Raw genomic sequence first — 15,097 nt, 5'->3', positions numbered from 1 at the left:
ACCAAATATGTCTGCCACAGGGGGGTCTGCATGTCATGCATCAAGCCTGCCTGTTTTCAGCTCCTAAATCCAGACCCAGCATGTGATGCTTGTGACATGCACTGAACAAGCATTAAAAAAAAAAACAAGTAATTAAGGGGCAGGCTGTATCTCAGGAAACCCTTAATTAAAATGATCTTATCTTTTCTTCAGACAACCTCAGACCCTAAATTATAAAACCATTTTCAAGCCAATCCAACTTTACATGTGGATTTTAGATAACACTGAAGATTCAAAATAGCACATTTGGGGGAGGGGGTGTCTATATTTCAGGAATGCCTTATTAAAATGACCTCAGAGGCGCACCACAAACTCTACCCCAAGCCCTCAGGTGGTATAACAATTTTCAAACCCATCCGAGTGCCTGTGAATTTTAGAATACTGAAAATTTGCCTTTAAACAGAAATGTTGCCCAGCTGAGTATTGCAAAACTTTACATTATATTTTTCACATGATCTATCCTAAAAGCAGTCTTCAATGTAAATATGCCTCAGCATAATGGATCTGTTTTCTTTAAAGCATGGTCTTAGCCTGGGGGGGTAGCATTCTGGCATTCAGTATTCATTGACTCAGCTTTCCATACCAAAATTGCTTAGTTTGCAAGTAAAATACGTGTATTCTAACTACCAAACCCTACACATAGCCACTCCAACTGAGAGTATGTCTACACTACGGAGACTATACCAGCACAGTTATGCCAGAATAGCTATGTCAGCATAACCCTAAAGTGAAGATGCAGCCTATGCCAACAGGAGTTTTTCCCAATGCTGTAGGAACAGCAGCTTCCCAAATGAAGTTTGCTTCCACCAACACAGCTTTGTTCAATGGACATAGCTGCAGCCACATACCTGATGACACAGCTAGGTCGACCAAACTTTTAAATGTACACAAACCCAGAGTTCTGTCCATCTTGAACAGCACCAATATTTGAGATTCTGCAAACTAAATTATGCCATTAACTACATCTGTGCAAATCCATAGTCTTCAGACACCTGGGCAAACTCACATCATAATTTGGCCTATGGAATCTGTCTTGTAAAGATGCACAAGACGGAAAGAATCTAATTTGACTTTCAAAGCCCAGGCTACGTGAGGCTTTTATGTTTTTAAGTGACATCTTTTTACTTGCAGATTTAATACATTTGTTATGGAAATTGGTGAGACAATTAATATAAAACCTCATTATGCCATTTTTACAAAGTCATTTTTAGAGCAGAAATGCACTTAATATTGCTAAGCTACTTCTTCAGTGAGAATTTCCATATGGAATTTAAACTTGGAGACTAAGATGTGAAAGCTTAACAAGACAAGTACAAATAAATTGAAAACTGATTTGATTAAACTGAGATGAAAACGTATTTCTAGGTGTCAAGTACTGAACTATATTAAGTAGTAATACTGCATTTAATGTTTGGCACCAACAATAAGCTTGACATTGTACACAACACAAAGTTTCAAGCAAGAACTGTCCTAAAAATTTACAATTTAAGTGAGGGAAGAAAGGCCAGAAAAAGAAATCCACATTTGGGAATTGCAAATTTGAGAATTTCTTTTTTTTTTAAATTGGGCAGGGCGAGCTGGAGGGGATTATGAATTCAACCTTTGGACACTGAGGCACGAAGAAATTGATGATGGGTGCAGGAGTGATAGTGGTGCCATTCTTAAATAGATTATAAGGCAATTTCATGCAGATCAGGCAGCATGGAAAAAAGGCAAGAAGAAAGAAGCAGAAGATGGAAACAAAGCACCAGTGACAGTGATGTAGTCACAGAAATAGAGTAATTTAATTCAAAATTCTTATGTGCAGCAGCAGATTTTCACAATTACTGTAATACTCTGTATTTGCTGCTCACCAAGTCCAGCTTTCAAGACAGGCCACAGGGTGTACAGAAATACCTTAATATACAATTACATGGGGGCTCAATATTATTAAAATTACTCTAGTCCTGCCCCTCAGACTTCTTTCAAGGGTTTTTGATAGTTTGTTCCTCCATCACCCAACCCCTCCTCTGTCAAGTCCCACAAGTCTCAATCCTAATTCCTACTTTATTTTTTAATGTATTAGAGGCTTAAGTTTAAGACACCTTGAAGAAGTGATTTTTGAGAATGGATTTAAAGAAAAGAGGCAGGCAAAATGGCATATGGGATTGAGAAGGAAGTTCTAGGCATAGAAAACACAGACATACAGCTAGTCAAAAGAGGAACATTTGAAGGATCTCTCCATAACACCCTGCTATTATGTGAAAGGGATCTTAAAAAAATATTTAAACCTGCCCATGCAACTATCAGGTGTCATTACCCTCAATATGCAGCACATTTTCAGAGCAATTTGTCACAGCCAAATGTATCTTACGTGACGACCACAGGTTTACCTTTACTGCTCATAATTTGCGGAGCTTAGTGAAACAAACCTGGAGAGTGAAATTTGTCACACATACTGCACATGGTAACATTTAGCTTCACTTAGATGCAAGTGAACAGCATCATTGGTCTTGATTGTATCAAAACTAAAATTAAAGACTGCTCCTGTGAAGACAGCATTTTTATGGCTGACTTAGAACAACGCTTCCTCAGCTCTCGTCCCCAATGCCCCTACTCTACTTGCGCTACATTGATGACATCTTCATCATCTGGACCCATGGAAAAGAAGCCCTTAAGGAATTCCACCATAATTTCAACAATTTCCATCCCACCATCAACCTCAGCCTGGACCAGTCCACACAAGAGATCCATTTCCTGGACACTATGGTGCTAATAAGCGATGCTCACATAACCACCACCCTACACCGGAAACCTACTGACCGCTATGCCTACCTACATGCCTCCAGCTTTCATGAAGACCACACCACACGATCCATTCTCTACAGCCAAGCTCTATGATACAACCGCATTTGCTCCAACCCCTCAGACAGAGACAAACACCTACAAGATCTCTATCAAACATTCTTACAACTACAATACCCACCTGCTGAAGTGAAGAAACAGATTGACAGAGCCAGAAGAGTACCCAGAAGTCACCTACTACAGGACAGGCCTAACAAAGAAAATAACAGAACGCCACTAGCCATCACCTTCAGCCCCCAACTAAAACCTCTCCAACGCATCATCAAGGATCTACAACCTATCCTGAAGGAAGACCCATCACTCTCACAGATCTTGGGAGACAGGCCAGTCCTTGCCTACAGACAGCCCCACAACCTGAAGCAAATACTCACCAGCAACCACACAACAGAACCACTAACCCAGGAACCTACAAAGCCCGTTGCCAACTGTGCCCACATATCTATTCAGGGGACACCATCATAGGGCCTAATCACATCAGCCACACCACCAGAGGCTCGTTCACCTGCACATCCACCAATGTGATATATGCCATCATGTGCCAGCAATGCCCCTCTGCCATGTGCATTGGTCAAACTGGACAGTCTCTAAGTAAAAGAATAAATGGACACAAATCAGACGTCAAGAATTATAACATTCAAAAACCAGTTGGAGAACACTTCAATCTCTCTGGTCACTCGATTACAGACCTAAAAGTGGCAATACTTCAACAAAAAAACTTCAAAAACCGACTCCAAAGAGAGACTGCTGAATTGGAATTAATTTGCAAACTGGATACAATTAACTTAGGCTTGAATAGAGACTGGGAGTGGATGGGTCATTACCCAAAGTAAAACTATTTCCCCTTGTTTATCCCCCCACCCCCACCGTTCCTCAGACGATCTTGTCAACTGCCGGAAATGGCCCACCTTAATTATCACTACAAAAGGTTTTCTCCCACCGCCACACCCCTGCTCTCCTGCTGGTAATAGCTCACCTTAAGTGATCACTCTGGTTACAGTGTGTATGGTAACACACATTGTTTCATGTTCTCTATGTATATAAATCTCCTCACTGTATTTTCCACTGAATGCATCCAATGAAGTGAGCTGTAGCTCACAAAAGCTTATGCTCAAATAAATTTGCTAGTCTCTAAGGTGCCACAAGTACTCCTTTTCTTATTTCAGGGGAAGTCATTTAGATTGACGGCAAATTGCCTAGAATGCTTAAGAATCCCATTTGGATACAGTCCTCACCAGAAAAGATAAGCTCATTTAAGTTGATAATAAAAGTGCCAATAGGAGATGTGGAATAATGAAAAATCCAGAGTGGCAGCTGACTCAGAAGGCTGATAGGTGATATTGACACAGAAATTAGTAGAGGAGACCAAAAAAAAAAAAAAAAAAGAACCTGAAATTACTTTAGCCTTGACCAGTGGAGACAAGGGGACTTTTACAATCAGTCTTTTTCTTTTCGGCACTGGCATGTTCTTGGATTTGGCAAAGGAAGTAGGAAATCTCCAGTTGTGCTGTTCACACCACAGAGCTCTTAACTCTCAGAGAAATGTAGGAGGAAGGAGGCTGTTAGATGCTGCTCTCCTCAGTGGTCTTCAGTTGAGCCCGCAAGTTTTTGACAACTTAGATAATTACACTAGCACAGTTCAGAGGTGCAGCGTGAAAGAAGGAGAAAGACCCAGACTGACTTACCTTATCCCACCACAAGAGATATACTTATGTCTTCTACTTAACCTTCTCTGACTTTTCAGCCATTGCTCATTTGCCATAAGGTGGAAAGTTTGAACTGAGGGGAAAATAGACTTTTAGGACAATTATGAAAAAACATAGTGGCAAGCAACATATTTGTGCTGGTCATTTTGTGCAAGGCAGATGAAAGTGAGGAAGCTTACATTGACCTAGGAACAACCAATAAAAAACTCCATATGTTCATTTGTCAATCTTTCCTGTTAAATTGTGCCCTATACAAAATGTCAGAGACAGCCTGTAGAGCAGTGGTGGGCAACCTGCGGCCCATCAGGGTAATCTGATTGCGGGCCACAAGACATTTTGCCGACGTTGACCGTACGCAGGCACAGCCCCCCACAGCTCCCAGTGGCCGCAGTTCCCAGCACGTCCCTGCGGCCTGTCACTTCCTGCAGCTCCATTGGCCAGGAATGGCAAGCTGCGGCCACTGGGAGCTGCAGGGGGCCGTGCCTGTGGACAGTTAATGTCAGCAAAACGTCTCATGGCCCGCAATCAGATTACCCTGATGGTCTGAAGGTTGCCCACCACTGCTGTAGAACATAGGCCCACCTTATACTGGGTGAACGATAGTTTTAAACTGAGTTGGAATATTAGCATGAACAATAGGCCCAAAGCATTGAACCAAAAACAATGAAATAATGAGAAAAAAAGAGTTATGTTAAATTTGTAGTGACCCTTCAAAATGCCAGTGTTATCTTATTTAAGGATTGGGCTAAAGTAACACAAAGAAAACACGGTTAATTGGGTACTATGAGCAGTAAATAATTGACTATATCAGGAACTCCTTCATCTGGCCTTAGCTAAGGTCTGATAATTGGTAATGCCATTGCACTTGTTTGTTAAATGCAATAAAAAATAAACTCCTAAGATTCATTGCTAATACCTGCCTGACCAAGTTGGACTACTCCTGGCTTTAGCCCATTTGTAAGTATCTTGATCAACTACTTATAAATGTTTTGTTACTGTTTGCATCTAGTAAATTGCTCATTATTTAGGCATGTTTAGATGAATTGTATAAACACCATTCAATGTTTGGATTTATTAAAGAAATTTAAATTAGTATCTTGGTAACATCCTGCATAAATAATAATAATTCCAACATTGCCCTTGTCCATTCAGAGAATATCTGTGAAGATGAAACAATATGAAATAAGGGTGAAAGTGTCAGCTACAATTTTCTGCCTTAAAAGAACAGTCAATTTAAAAATCATAATTGTGCTGGAAAATGATACATTTTATAGTTTAAAGTATAGCGTAACTGAAAGACGATGGAGAAAAAATGTTTAATTTTCAATTTAATGTATACCTAGTGGTTCCCCTTGTACTGTCACTGTCCATTGTTTGTGTGGGTCTTTCATAGAACAAGAAAGGTTTTCTTTTCTTTTTTTAATATATATGATAATATGATTGTAAAAAACAAACAAAATGGCATGAGATCAGGGGAGCTGCAGTACCTGAAACTACTTATAACTCTTTGAAAGAATTTTTTTTTTTAACTAGATTTGTAGTTGCCAATGTACCTTTAACTGTTGCTTGAGGGTTTTTATTTTGTTTTGTTTGATTCTTAACTTAGTTCTGACAATACTGTATCACTAACCATTTTGGCGACTGAATATATTTTGCTTGTTTGTGTTTTTCCAAAAGTCCCATTTTATTTTTAAGAGTGAAAATTGTGATAGTACTTTGCTAGCTAATGGCTCACTCAGCTAGTGATTTACCCACATTTTTCAACCACAAAATTCTACTTTACTATTGTATTCTTTGGTCATGTAAGTACATTGCATACTCTATCATAATCAACCACTAGTCTATAACTGCTTCCATTAAGCTAATTCAAAATTATAATATACTTGTTAAACTATTTTATTTCTTAAAGTGTGGTTTTGTGGGGCTAAACACTACTGAAGAGTTTTCACCTGACCTCAGAAGTAGCTGTTATTTCAGTGGCAGATGGAGTGTCCCCTATACATGCAGTGTGCAATTTTTAAAAGAGTTAGGTATGCAACTGCACATTCAAAAGCATTTGGCCTTTCATGTACGCGACTACAATCATACATCTAGTTATCCATCTGCATGCATAAATATCTTATTTGCATTCAACTAATGTTTTGAAAAGACAAAATCAGTAATGAAGATATTTGCAGCTGAAATCAGCAACTGACTCTATGAGTTCAGTTTCAGTGGCTTTCTTGGTGTAGATGTATTAGGACTGAAGATCAATGAATTATGAAACGGGTTTAACAAGGAATGCGGCTACGTAGCCAAAAGCTTCAGTGACACAATCAGATTGCCAAATAATGGACATAAACTGAACATTAAGCCAGACCATCTGAAGGAACTAGGTATGGATTGATCCACGTGGTGCTTGATTTGCAAGCAGGTTACATCCCTTCTGGATTTGCCATCATGGTGATGTATGTTTTGAAAGTCAGACCCAGAATTTGTAAATCCAACATTTTGGGAACTTTTTGTATTAAAAGTACTATATAGAATAGTGTTAATCTTTTAAGCATGACCTTTACCTAGCCTATACACAGGGAAGAAAGGAGAGCAGCAGAATACGGACCCTGGACTTCAGAAAAGCAGACTTTGACTCCCTCAGGGAACTGAAGGGTCGGATCCCCTGCGAGAATAACATGAGGGGGAAAGGAGTCCAGGAGAGCTGGCTGTATTTTAAAGAATCCTTAGTGAGGTTACAGGGACAAACCATCCTGAAGTGTAGAAAGAATAGTAAATATGGCAGGCGACCAGCTTGGCTTAACAGTGAAATCCTTGCTGATCTTGAACACAAAACAGAACCTTACAAGAAGTGGAAGATTGGACAAATGACCAGGGAAGAGTATAAAAATATTGCTCAGGGATGCAGAAGTGAAATCAGGAAGGCCAAATCACACCTGGAGTTGCAGCTAGCAAGAGATGTTAAGAGTAACAAGAAGGGTTTCTTCAGGTATATTAGCAACAAGAAGAAAGCCAAGGGAAGTGTGGGCCCCTTACTGAATGAGGGAGGCAACCTAGTGAAAGAGGATGTGGAAAAAGCTAATGTACTCAATGCTTTCTTTGCCTCTGTCTTTATGAACAAGGTCAGCTCCCAGAGTGCCGCACTGGGCAGCACAGCATGGGGAGGAGGTGACCAGCCCTCTGTGGAAAAAGAAGTGGTTCAGGACTATTTAGAAAAGCTGGATGAGCACAAGTCTATGGGGCCGGATGCACTACATTCGAGAGTGCTAAAGGAGTTGGTGGATGTGATTGCAGAGCCATTGGCCACTATCTTTGAAAACTCATGGCGATCCGGGGAAGTCCCGGACGACTGGAAAAAGGAAAAGATGGGTAGTGCCCATCTTTAAAAAAGGGAAGGAGGAAGATCCTGGAAACTACAGGCCAGTCAGCCTCACCTCAGTCCCTGGAAAAATCATGGAGCAGGTCCTCAAGGAATCAATTCTGAAGCACTTAGAGGAGAGGAAAGTGATCAGGAACAGTCACATGGATTCACCAAGGGCAAGTCATGCCTGACTAATCTAATTGCCTTCTATGATGAGATAACTGGCTCTGTGGATGAGGGGAAAGCGGTGGACGTGTTGTTCCTTGACTTTAGCAAAGCTTTTGACACGGTCTCCCACAGTATTCTTGCCAGCAAGTTAAAGTAGTATGGGCTGGATGAATGGACTATAAGTGGATAGAAAGTTGGCTAGATTGTCGGGCTCAACGGGTAGTGATCAATGGCTCCATGTCTAGTTGGCAGCTAGTATCAAGTGGAGTGCCCCAAGGTCCTCGGGCCGGTTTTGTTCAATATCTTCATAAATGATCTGGAGGATGGTGTGGATTGCACCCTCAGCAAGTTTGCAGATGACACTAAACTGGGAGGAGAGATACGCTGGAGGGTAGAGATAGGATAAAGAGGGACCTAAACAAATTAGAGGATTGGGCCAAAAGAAATCTGATGAGGTTCAACAACGACAAGTGCAGAGTCCTGCACTTAGGACGGAAGAATCCCATGCACAGCTACAGACTAGGGACCGAATGGCTCGGCAGCAATTCTGCAGAAAAGGACCTAGGGGTTACAGCGGACGAGAAGCTGGATAGGAGTCAGCAGTGTGCCCTTGTTGCCAAGAAGGCCAATGGCATTTTGGGATGTATAAGTAGGGGTATTGCCAGCAGATCGAGGGACGTGATCGTTCCCCTCTATTCGACATTGGTGAGGCCTCATCTGGAGTACTGTGTCCAGTTTTGGGCCCCACACTACAAGAAGGATGTGGAAAAATTGGAAAAAGTCCAGCGGAGGGCAACAAAAAATGATTAGGGGACTGGAACACATGACTTATGAGGAGAGGCTGAGGGAGCTGGGATTGTTTAGTCTGCAGAAGAAAAGAATGAGGGGGGATTTGATAGCTGCTTTCAACTATCTGAAAGGTGGATCCAAAGAGCATGGATCTAGACTGTTCTCAGTGGTAGCATATGACAGAACAAGGAGTAATGGTCTCAAATTGCAGTGGAGGAGGTTTAGGTTGGATATTAGGAAAAACTTTTTCACTGGGAGGGTGGTGAAACACTGGAATGCGTTACCTGAGAGGTGGTGGAATCTCCTTCCTTAGATATTTTTAAGGTCAGGCTTGACAAAGCCCTGGCTGGGATGATTTAGTTGGGGACTGGTCCTGCTTTGAGCAGGAGGTTGGACTAGATGACCTCCTGAGGTCCCTTCCAACCCCGATATTCTATGATTGATTCTATACAGCTCTAACTATCCTTCACCATGTACAACCAGACCAGTACCACCAAGGACGAAGAACAGCTGGTTGAAGCCAAACCCAGGCAAGACAGAAGTTTTGCTTGTGGGCACAAGAAAGCATCTTGAAGAGTTCACAGCCATGGCACAATCTCTTTTTGGTGTGTACGCACCCACAATTGATCAATTCACTTCATAATTTAGGAGTGCTCCTGGATTCCTTGCTGAGGCTAAGCGCTCATATGATAGAAAGTATTAGTCACAGATGCTACTGTCTCTGGTTCGGTAGGTGAGGCTGTCCCATCCTAGCAGACTATGACCTGACTGCAGTTACCTTTGTCACCTCCTGTCTTGACTATAACAATGTAACATTCCTAAGGGCTGATGGCTTCCTGTCCAGTTAATTCTATACAGTACAGAATGTCTCCTCAGCAACAAAGGCTACCTCAAACACATGAAGTCTGTCCTTTGCTCTCTAGACTAGCCTACCACAGAATACTGAGGTTAACTTCAAGGTCTCAGTCCTTACCTTCAACTTGTTCAAAGGCCTAGGCCCAGCATATCTCAGATCATCTCTTTGCTGAGAACCACAGTTGACCATTCTGCTCCTCAGAGAGTAATTTTCTACAAGGGTAAAGCTCAATTGTGCAAGAAACAGAGCCTCCTTGGAAGCTAGTAAGAGACTATGAAATGAACTCCCACAGAAACTAAGAATCATCACCACCTTCCTTGCACACTTTTCTGACCTTGCCTTCTCTAAAATGCCAAGCAGGTGTGTACATTTTAAAAAAAAAATCACAAAATCCTACTAAAACAAAACACTACACTGCACACAAAATCTGAGAAAAGAATGAGAAAGAGAGAGAATATAACCTGCATAACAGTTGTTAGCCACATCATTTAATACATTACAGAAAGGTGCTCAGATGCTACAGTGATGAAGAATAAAAACATACACAGAAAAGAATAAGCAGATCAGAAGCCAACAATTTAAAGCTAAGGCATTCATTCTTCCATTAAAAAATATGTAACTAACCTTTACGTAACATTAACATCTGTGAGAGTTTAGTAGGTCAATGAACCAAAATTTGTACTAGATGTCAAACTAGGTGTTGCAACACAAGCATAAAGGAATCGTGGCCAGATACACATTAATCGTTAACATCTAGATAGGAACAGAGTTACTCATCTGTGTTAGTCATGAAATTCAAATACACAAGGAAGTCTACCTCCTTTCAAGAATGGTCTCCTTAAAATGAAACAACCTGAAAGATATCCCAAAACTAGTTGCACATAAACTAACAAATATCAAATGATGATTTCAGAATCAAACTGAACTCCATCAACCAGAGGGTGCAGACAACATTCAGTTCTTTGTTTCTAACTCAGTAAGAACTTTAAGAACCAAGCAATTGATTTCAAGAGCTGGCATGGCCAAGGGTTATGTTCCTCACAAATACTTCACAGCCAGCACATCAAGGGGAACTAGGATCCAGCCACACACGCTGTCTACAGAACACTCAACGTAGTTCATCTACATTAGCTGGATTTCCTTCACACAAATATCCAGTTGCCCTCAACCCCAAGATAGCTTTCAGACAGAGGAAAAATCAGCCTTGCCCAAAAAGGACCAAGTACCTAGCATTTGCTTTCTGACCCCAATAGCTGGTCTCAACGAAGAAACTGGACACCTCATTCAAACACGATTTTGCTTCCCCATCAGAGATGCCACTGCCTAAAAGAGCCAAAGCCCACAAAACATACTCCACAGTCCCCTCCTCTCCTCCAGAGCTCACCATACCCACAGGAGCCTAACCCTTGACACAGTCATGACCCATAATCCCTTTGTTGCCAAGATTGGAACTACCCAGAGAAGCCAGAGCCCTCATACGCACATCTATCCCACTAACCCCTTAACCTTTGATGAGGAGCTACCCAGAAACCTGCGTCCCTCGCACATACACCCCTGCTGCACTCCTTAAGAACGGCCACACTGGATCAGACCAAAGGTCCTTCAAGCCCAGTATCCTGTCCTCTAACAGTGGCCAATGGCAGGTGCCCCAAAGGGAATGAACAGACAGGCTATCATCAAGTGATCCATACCCTGTCACCCAATCCCAGCTTCTGGCAAACAGAGGCTAGGGACACCATCCCGGCCCATCCTGGCTAATAGCCACTGATAAACCTATCTTCCATGAATCTAGCTAGCTCCCTTTTGAACCCCATTATAGTATTGGCCTTCACAACACCCTCTGGCAAGGAGTTCCAGAGGTTGACAGTGCATTGTATGAAAAAATACTTTCTTATGTTTGTTTCAAACCTGCTACCTACTGATTTCGTTTGGTGGCCCCTTGTTCTTGTATTATGAGAAGGAGTAAATAACACTTCCCTATTTACTGCCTCTACACCACTCATGATTTCACAGACCTCTATCCTATCCCCCCTTAGTCGCCTCGTTTCCAAGCTCCTTCCCCTGGGGCTGCCTCCCCCGGGGACGGGACCAAGCCCCTTCTCGCAGCCACCGCAGCGATCCCCAGGGCGAAAGAAGCCAGGCCCCTTCTCCCACATTACGGCACCCACCCGCCCACGGGATCTGGCCCCTACCCCCAGCTCACCTGAAGCGGCCCCCGCAGTGCTGGCACTGGTCCCCCACCCAGCCGGCCTGGCACTCGCACTGCCCGCTGCCCGGCTGGCAGCGCCCGCCATTGGCGCACGGCTTATCGCACTCCTTCCCCTCGACCGCCGCCGCCGCCTCGGGCCCCGGCACCAGCAGCATCAGCAGCACCAGGAGAAACTGAGCCGGGGGGCGCCCCGCGGAGCGCCGCGGCCGCCCACCCTGCGAGCCCAGGCTCCCTGCCGCCGGCTGCCTCCGGCTGCTCCGCTCCATCTGCTGCCGCCGACTGGGGAGAGGGGAGAGCGTCGGACTCCTTGCCTCCCGAAGCCTCCCGGGCCGGGCTGAGGGACCGGACGGCGGCCGGCGAGGGCGCTGCGGGCTTCCGATACGGTGGCCGATGAGGAAGGAGGCTGCTCGGCAGCGCCGCTCGCACTCACTCCCTCTCCTGTCTCTCAGCGGCAGGACTGAGGAGCCCTTTGGGCCGCGGCCGATGACGTCATCACCCGCACGCCGTCCACTGACATCATGTCGCCTCCCGACTCGCTCTCCGGAGCGGATGGGGACTGCCATCGAGCGCGGGCAGCGGCGGCCAGAGCGGCGCGGGGCGGGGCCCGTCTTCTGCTACAGTGCCATAGAGCCGGGGCGCCCCGCGTCCAGCGACGGGCCCGGGCGGAGGCGCCGCTTCCCCCCCGGCGCTGACCGGCTCAGCAGCGCGGGGGACAGGAGGTAGCCATGCCTCGGAGCTCCGATGAATGCCAGAGCGCAGGTGCCCCTGGGTGACTGGCTGCTCGTCAACCAGAGCCTCGCCGGGGAGGTGCAGGCTGGGGAGTCTTCACCCAGCCCCAACCACGCTCCCAAGCCCGGAGCCAGCAGGCCCTGGGAGCAAACACGGGCCTGGATCTCCCCGGTTGTTACAGACCGCTGGCTCAGTCCCGGGGGGATGTTTGCAGGGCGGCACGTTCTCCCACTCATAAAATTCTTCTTTCTCCCTCGTAGCTGAAGAAAGCCTAAGGACTGTCTCACAAAGCCCGTCCAGCGCAGGGTGGAAGAAACAAACATCCACAAAAGAAAGCCCTGACTCAGTGTGAGCTGTAGCTCACGAAAGCTCATGCTCAAATAAATTGGTTAGTCTCTAAGGTGCCACAAGTCCTCCTTTTCTTTTTGCGAATACAGACTAACACGGCTGTTCCTCTGAAACCTGACTCAGTGAGGAGATGAGGTGGAGCCTGCAGTGGGAGAAAATTATTACTTATTTCTGTTCTAATGGTCATAGAGTCTGAGACCACTGTGATCATCCGGTGTGATCACCTGTATGACACAGACCATAGAACTTCCCAAAAATAATTGCTAGTGCAGGTCTTTTAGAAAAATAGCTAATTTAATTTAAAAATTGACACTGACAGAGAATCCACCATGACCCCTGGTAAATTGTTGCAATGGTTAATTACCTTTGCTGGTAAAAACTTACTATTTATTTCCTGTCTGAGTTTGTTTAGCTTTCACTTCTAGCCATTGGATCATGTTACATTTTTCTCTGCTAAACTGAAGAGCACATTATTAAATATTTGATCCTTATATAGATACTTATACACTGTAATCAAGTCATCCCTTAGCCTTCTGTTTGTTAAGCTAAATAAATAGAGGTCCTTAAATCTATCACTATAAGGCATGTTTTCTAATCCTTTAATCATTCTCGTGGCTCTTCTCTGAACCTTCTCCAATTTATCAATTTATTATCTAAAGACTTAATTGCACTAAGCACTGTACAAAATAACAGACATCCCAAGCCCCACAGGTCTTACAATCTAGGATTTAGAGGCTAAATAACAGGTGAATAAACAGTTAACAGGTGGAATAAGAAGTACAAGGGAATAGAAAAATGTGAGCATTTGCATTGATAGTGCTCACCACTAATGACTAAAGGACATAGCAGTATATTAGTTTTACACTGAAACTCTCAAATTTCATACCTCAGTTACTACTGTGTAGCCAAAAAGTTTGCAATATCACAATGCTTGATGTATTCCAAAGAATCTGTAATTGGGAAGGGAAGTTGAATTCCCATAGCTACATTTGGGAGTAGTTAAAACAGATATTACTGGAGAAAGGGGTATGCTGTGGGCGTGCTTGACTAAAGAAGGAGTTGTGGTTGAGAATCTTCACCGTTCTTTAGGGGCTGGTCCAGGAGCACTAAAGAGTGAGAAAGAGCAAGTAGAACAATATCATCATCAGAGCTGTGATTGACGTGAGCTATCTGAGTGAGGTGACAAATACATTTCTAAACAGACTAATAGGAATGAGATTATTTGCAATGGGAAGAAGATGGAACAGAGCTCAAATTAAAGGTTTTGTTAGAAATAAGTAAAACCTCGATTATGGGTTTGGAGAAGTATGTGAAGTACTTAACGTGATAAGAGGCTAAATTTCACTGAAGTTACTGGGTCAGATTCATCTCTCGTGGCTCTCCATTGATCTGTTTAATAGCAGTGAAGTTACATTAAGGGTAAATTTAATCCATCGTTTTAAATTTGGAAAGAGGTGCATGGTAAGGCTGACGATTAAATTATTTTATTAAGTGGGAAATCAAAAGTGAAAGTTTTGGAAGCACTGTAAAAGGGAGGGGTTGAAGTAAGGTGCAGCAGTGCAAAGAATTATGTTTTTGAGGGTTGGGTAAAAACCTCATTGAAGCTGATGGGTGTAACTGTCACCCTTTATTTAAAATACCCTTAAGAAACCAATGAGCTTCTTTATGGAACCAGAAATCTGAAACAATAGCAGCTGCCACCTAAAATACAAGTATGTCACCACCCAGAACAAAGGTACATGTGGGCAGAGAGGTTTTCCTGTGTGTGGTTTTGAGTAGAGAGAAGAAAGAAAAACACTGTAGAAACATATAGAACAGGAACATAAAGCTAGACCATAACCTGAACAAAAACTGAGAGTGTGGCTGTGAAGAAAGCCTAGAGAGAGAGCTTTTGGGCTGAGTGCTGACTGAAAGAAGCTCAGGGCTGGGAGCAAAGACACTATTTCCTGTTGTTTGATTCCTGCTGTGTTCAGAAAAACAAGATTTTGTAAACAAGATTGAATGAAAGATACCTGATTCCGTCATCAATTTCACCTCCTAATGGAAACAATGCACAGGGC

The 15,097-nt window shown here is 43.5% G+C and overlaps 1 protein-coding gene across 1 annotated transcript in view; it reads right to left on the bottom strand.

Annotated features, from left to right (window-relative positions):
• The window catches only part of ATRN (attractin), a 276,680-nt gene extending 264,083 nt beyond the window's left edge, over positions 1 to 12,597 (bottom strand). The window contains exon 1 of the mRNA XM_073342975.2: positions 11,955 to 12,597. Coding sequence (XP_073199076.1) covers positions 11,955 to 12,523 — 569 coding nt within the window. The 5' untranslated portion in view covers positions 12,524 to 12,597. The remainder of the gene's footprint in view (positions 1 to 11,954) is intronic.
• Between the last annotated feature and the right edge of the window lie 2,500 nt (positions 12,598 to 15,097).

Source organism: Lepidochelys kempii, chromosome 4 (genome assembly GCF_965140285.1).
Source record: "Lepidochelys kempii isolate rLepKem1 chromosome 4, rLepKem1.hap1, whole genome shotgun sequence".
NCBI classification, from domain to species: Eukaryota; Metazoa; Chordata; order Testudines; family Cheloniidae; genus Lepidochelys; species Lepidochelys kempii.
This window is presented reverse-complemented; position numbering and strand designations above follow the sequence as displayed.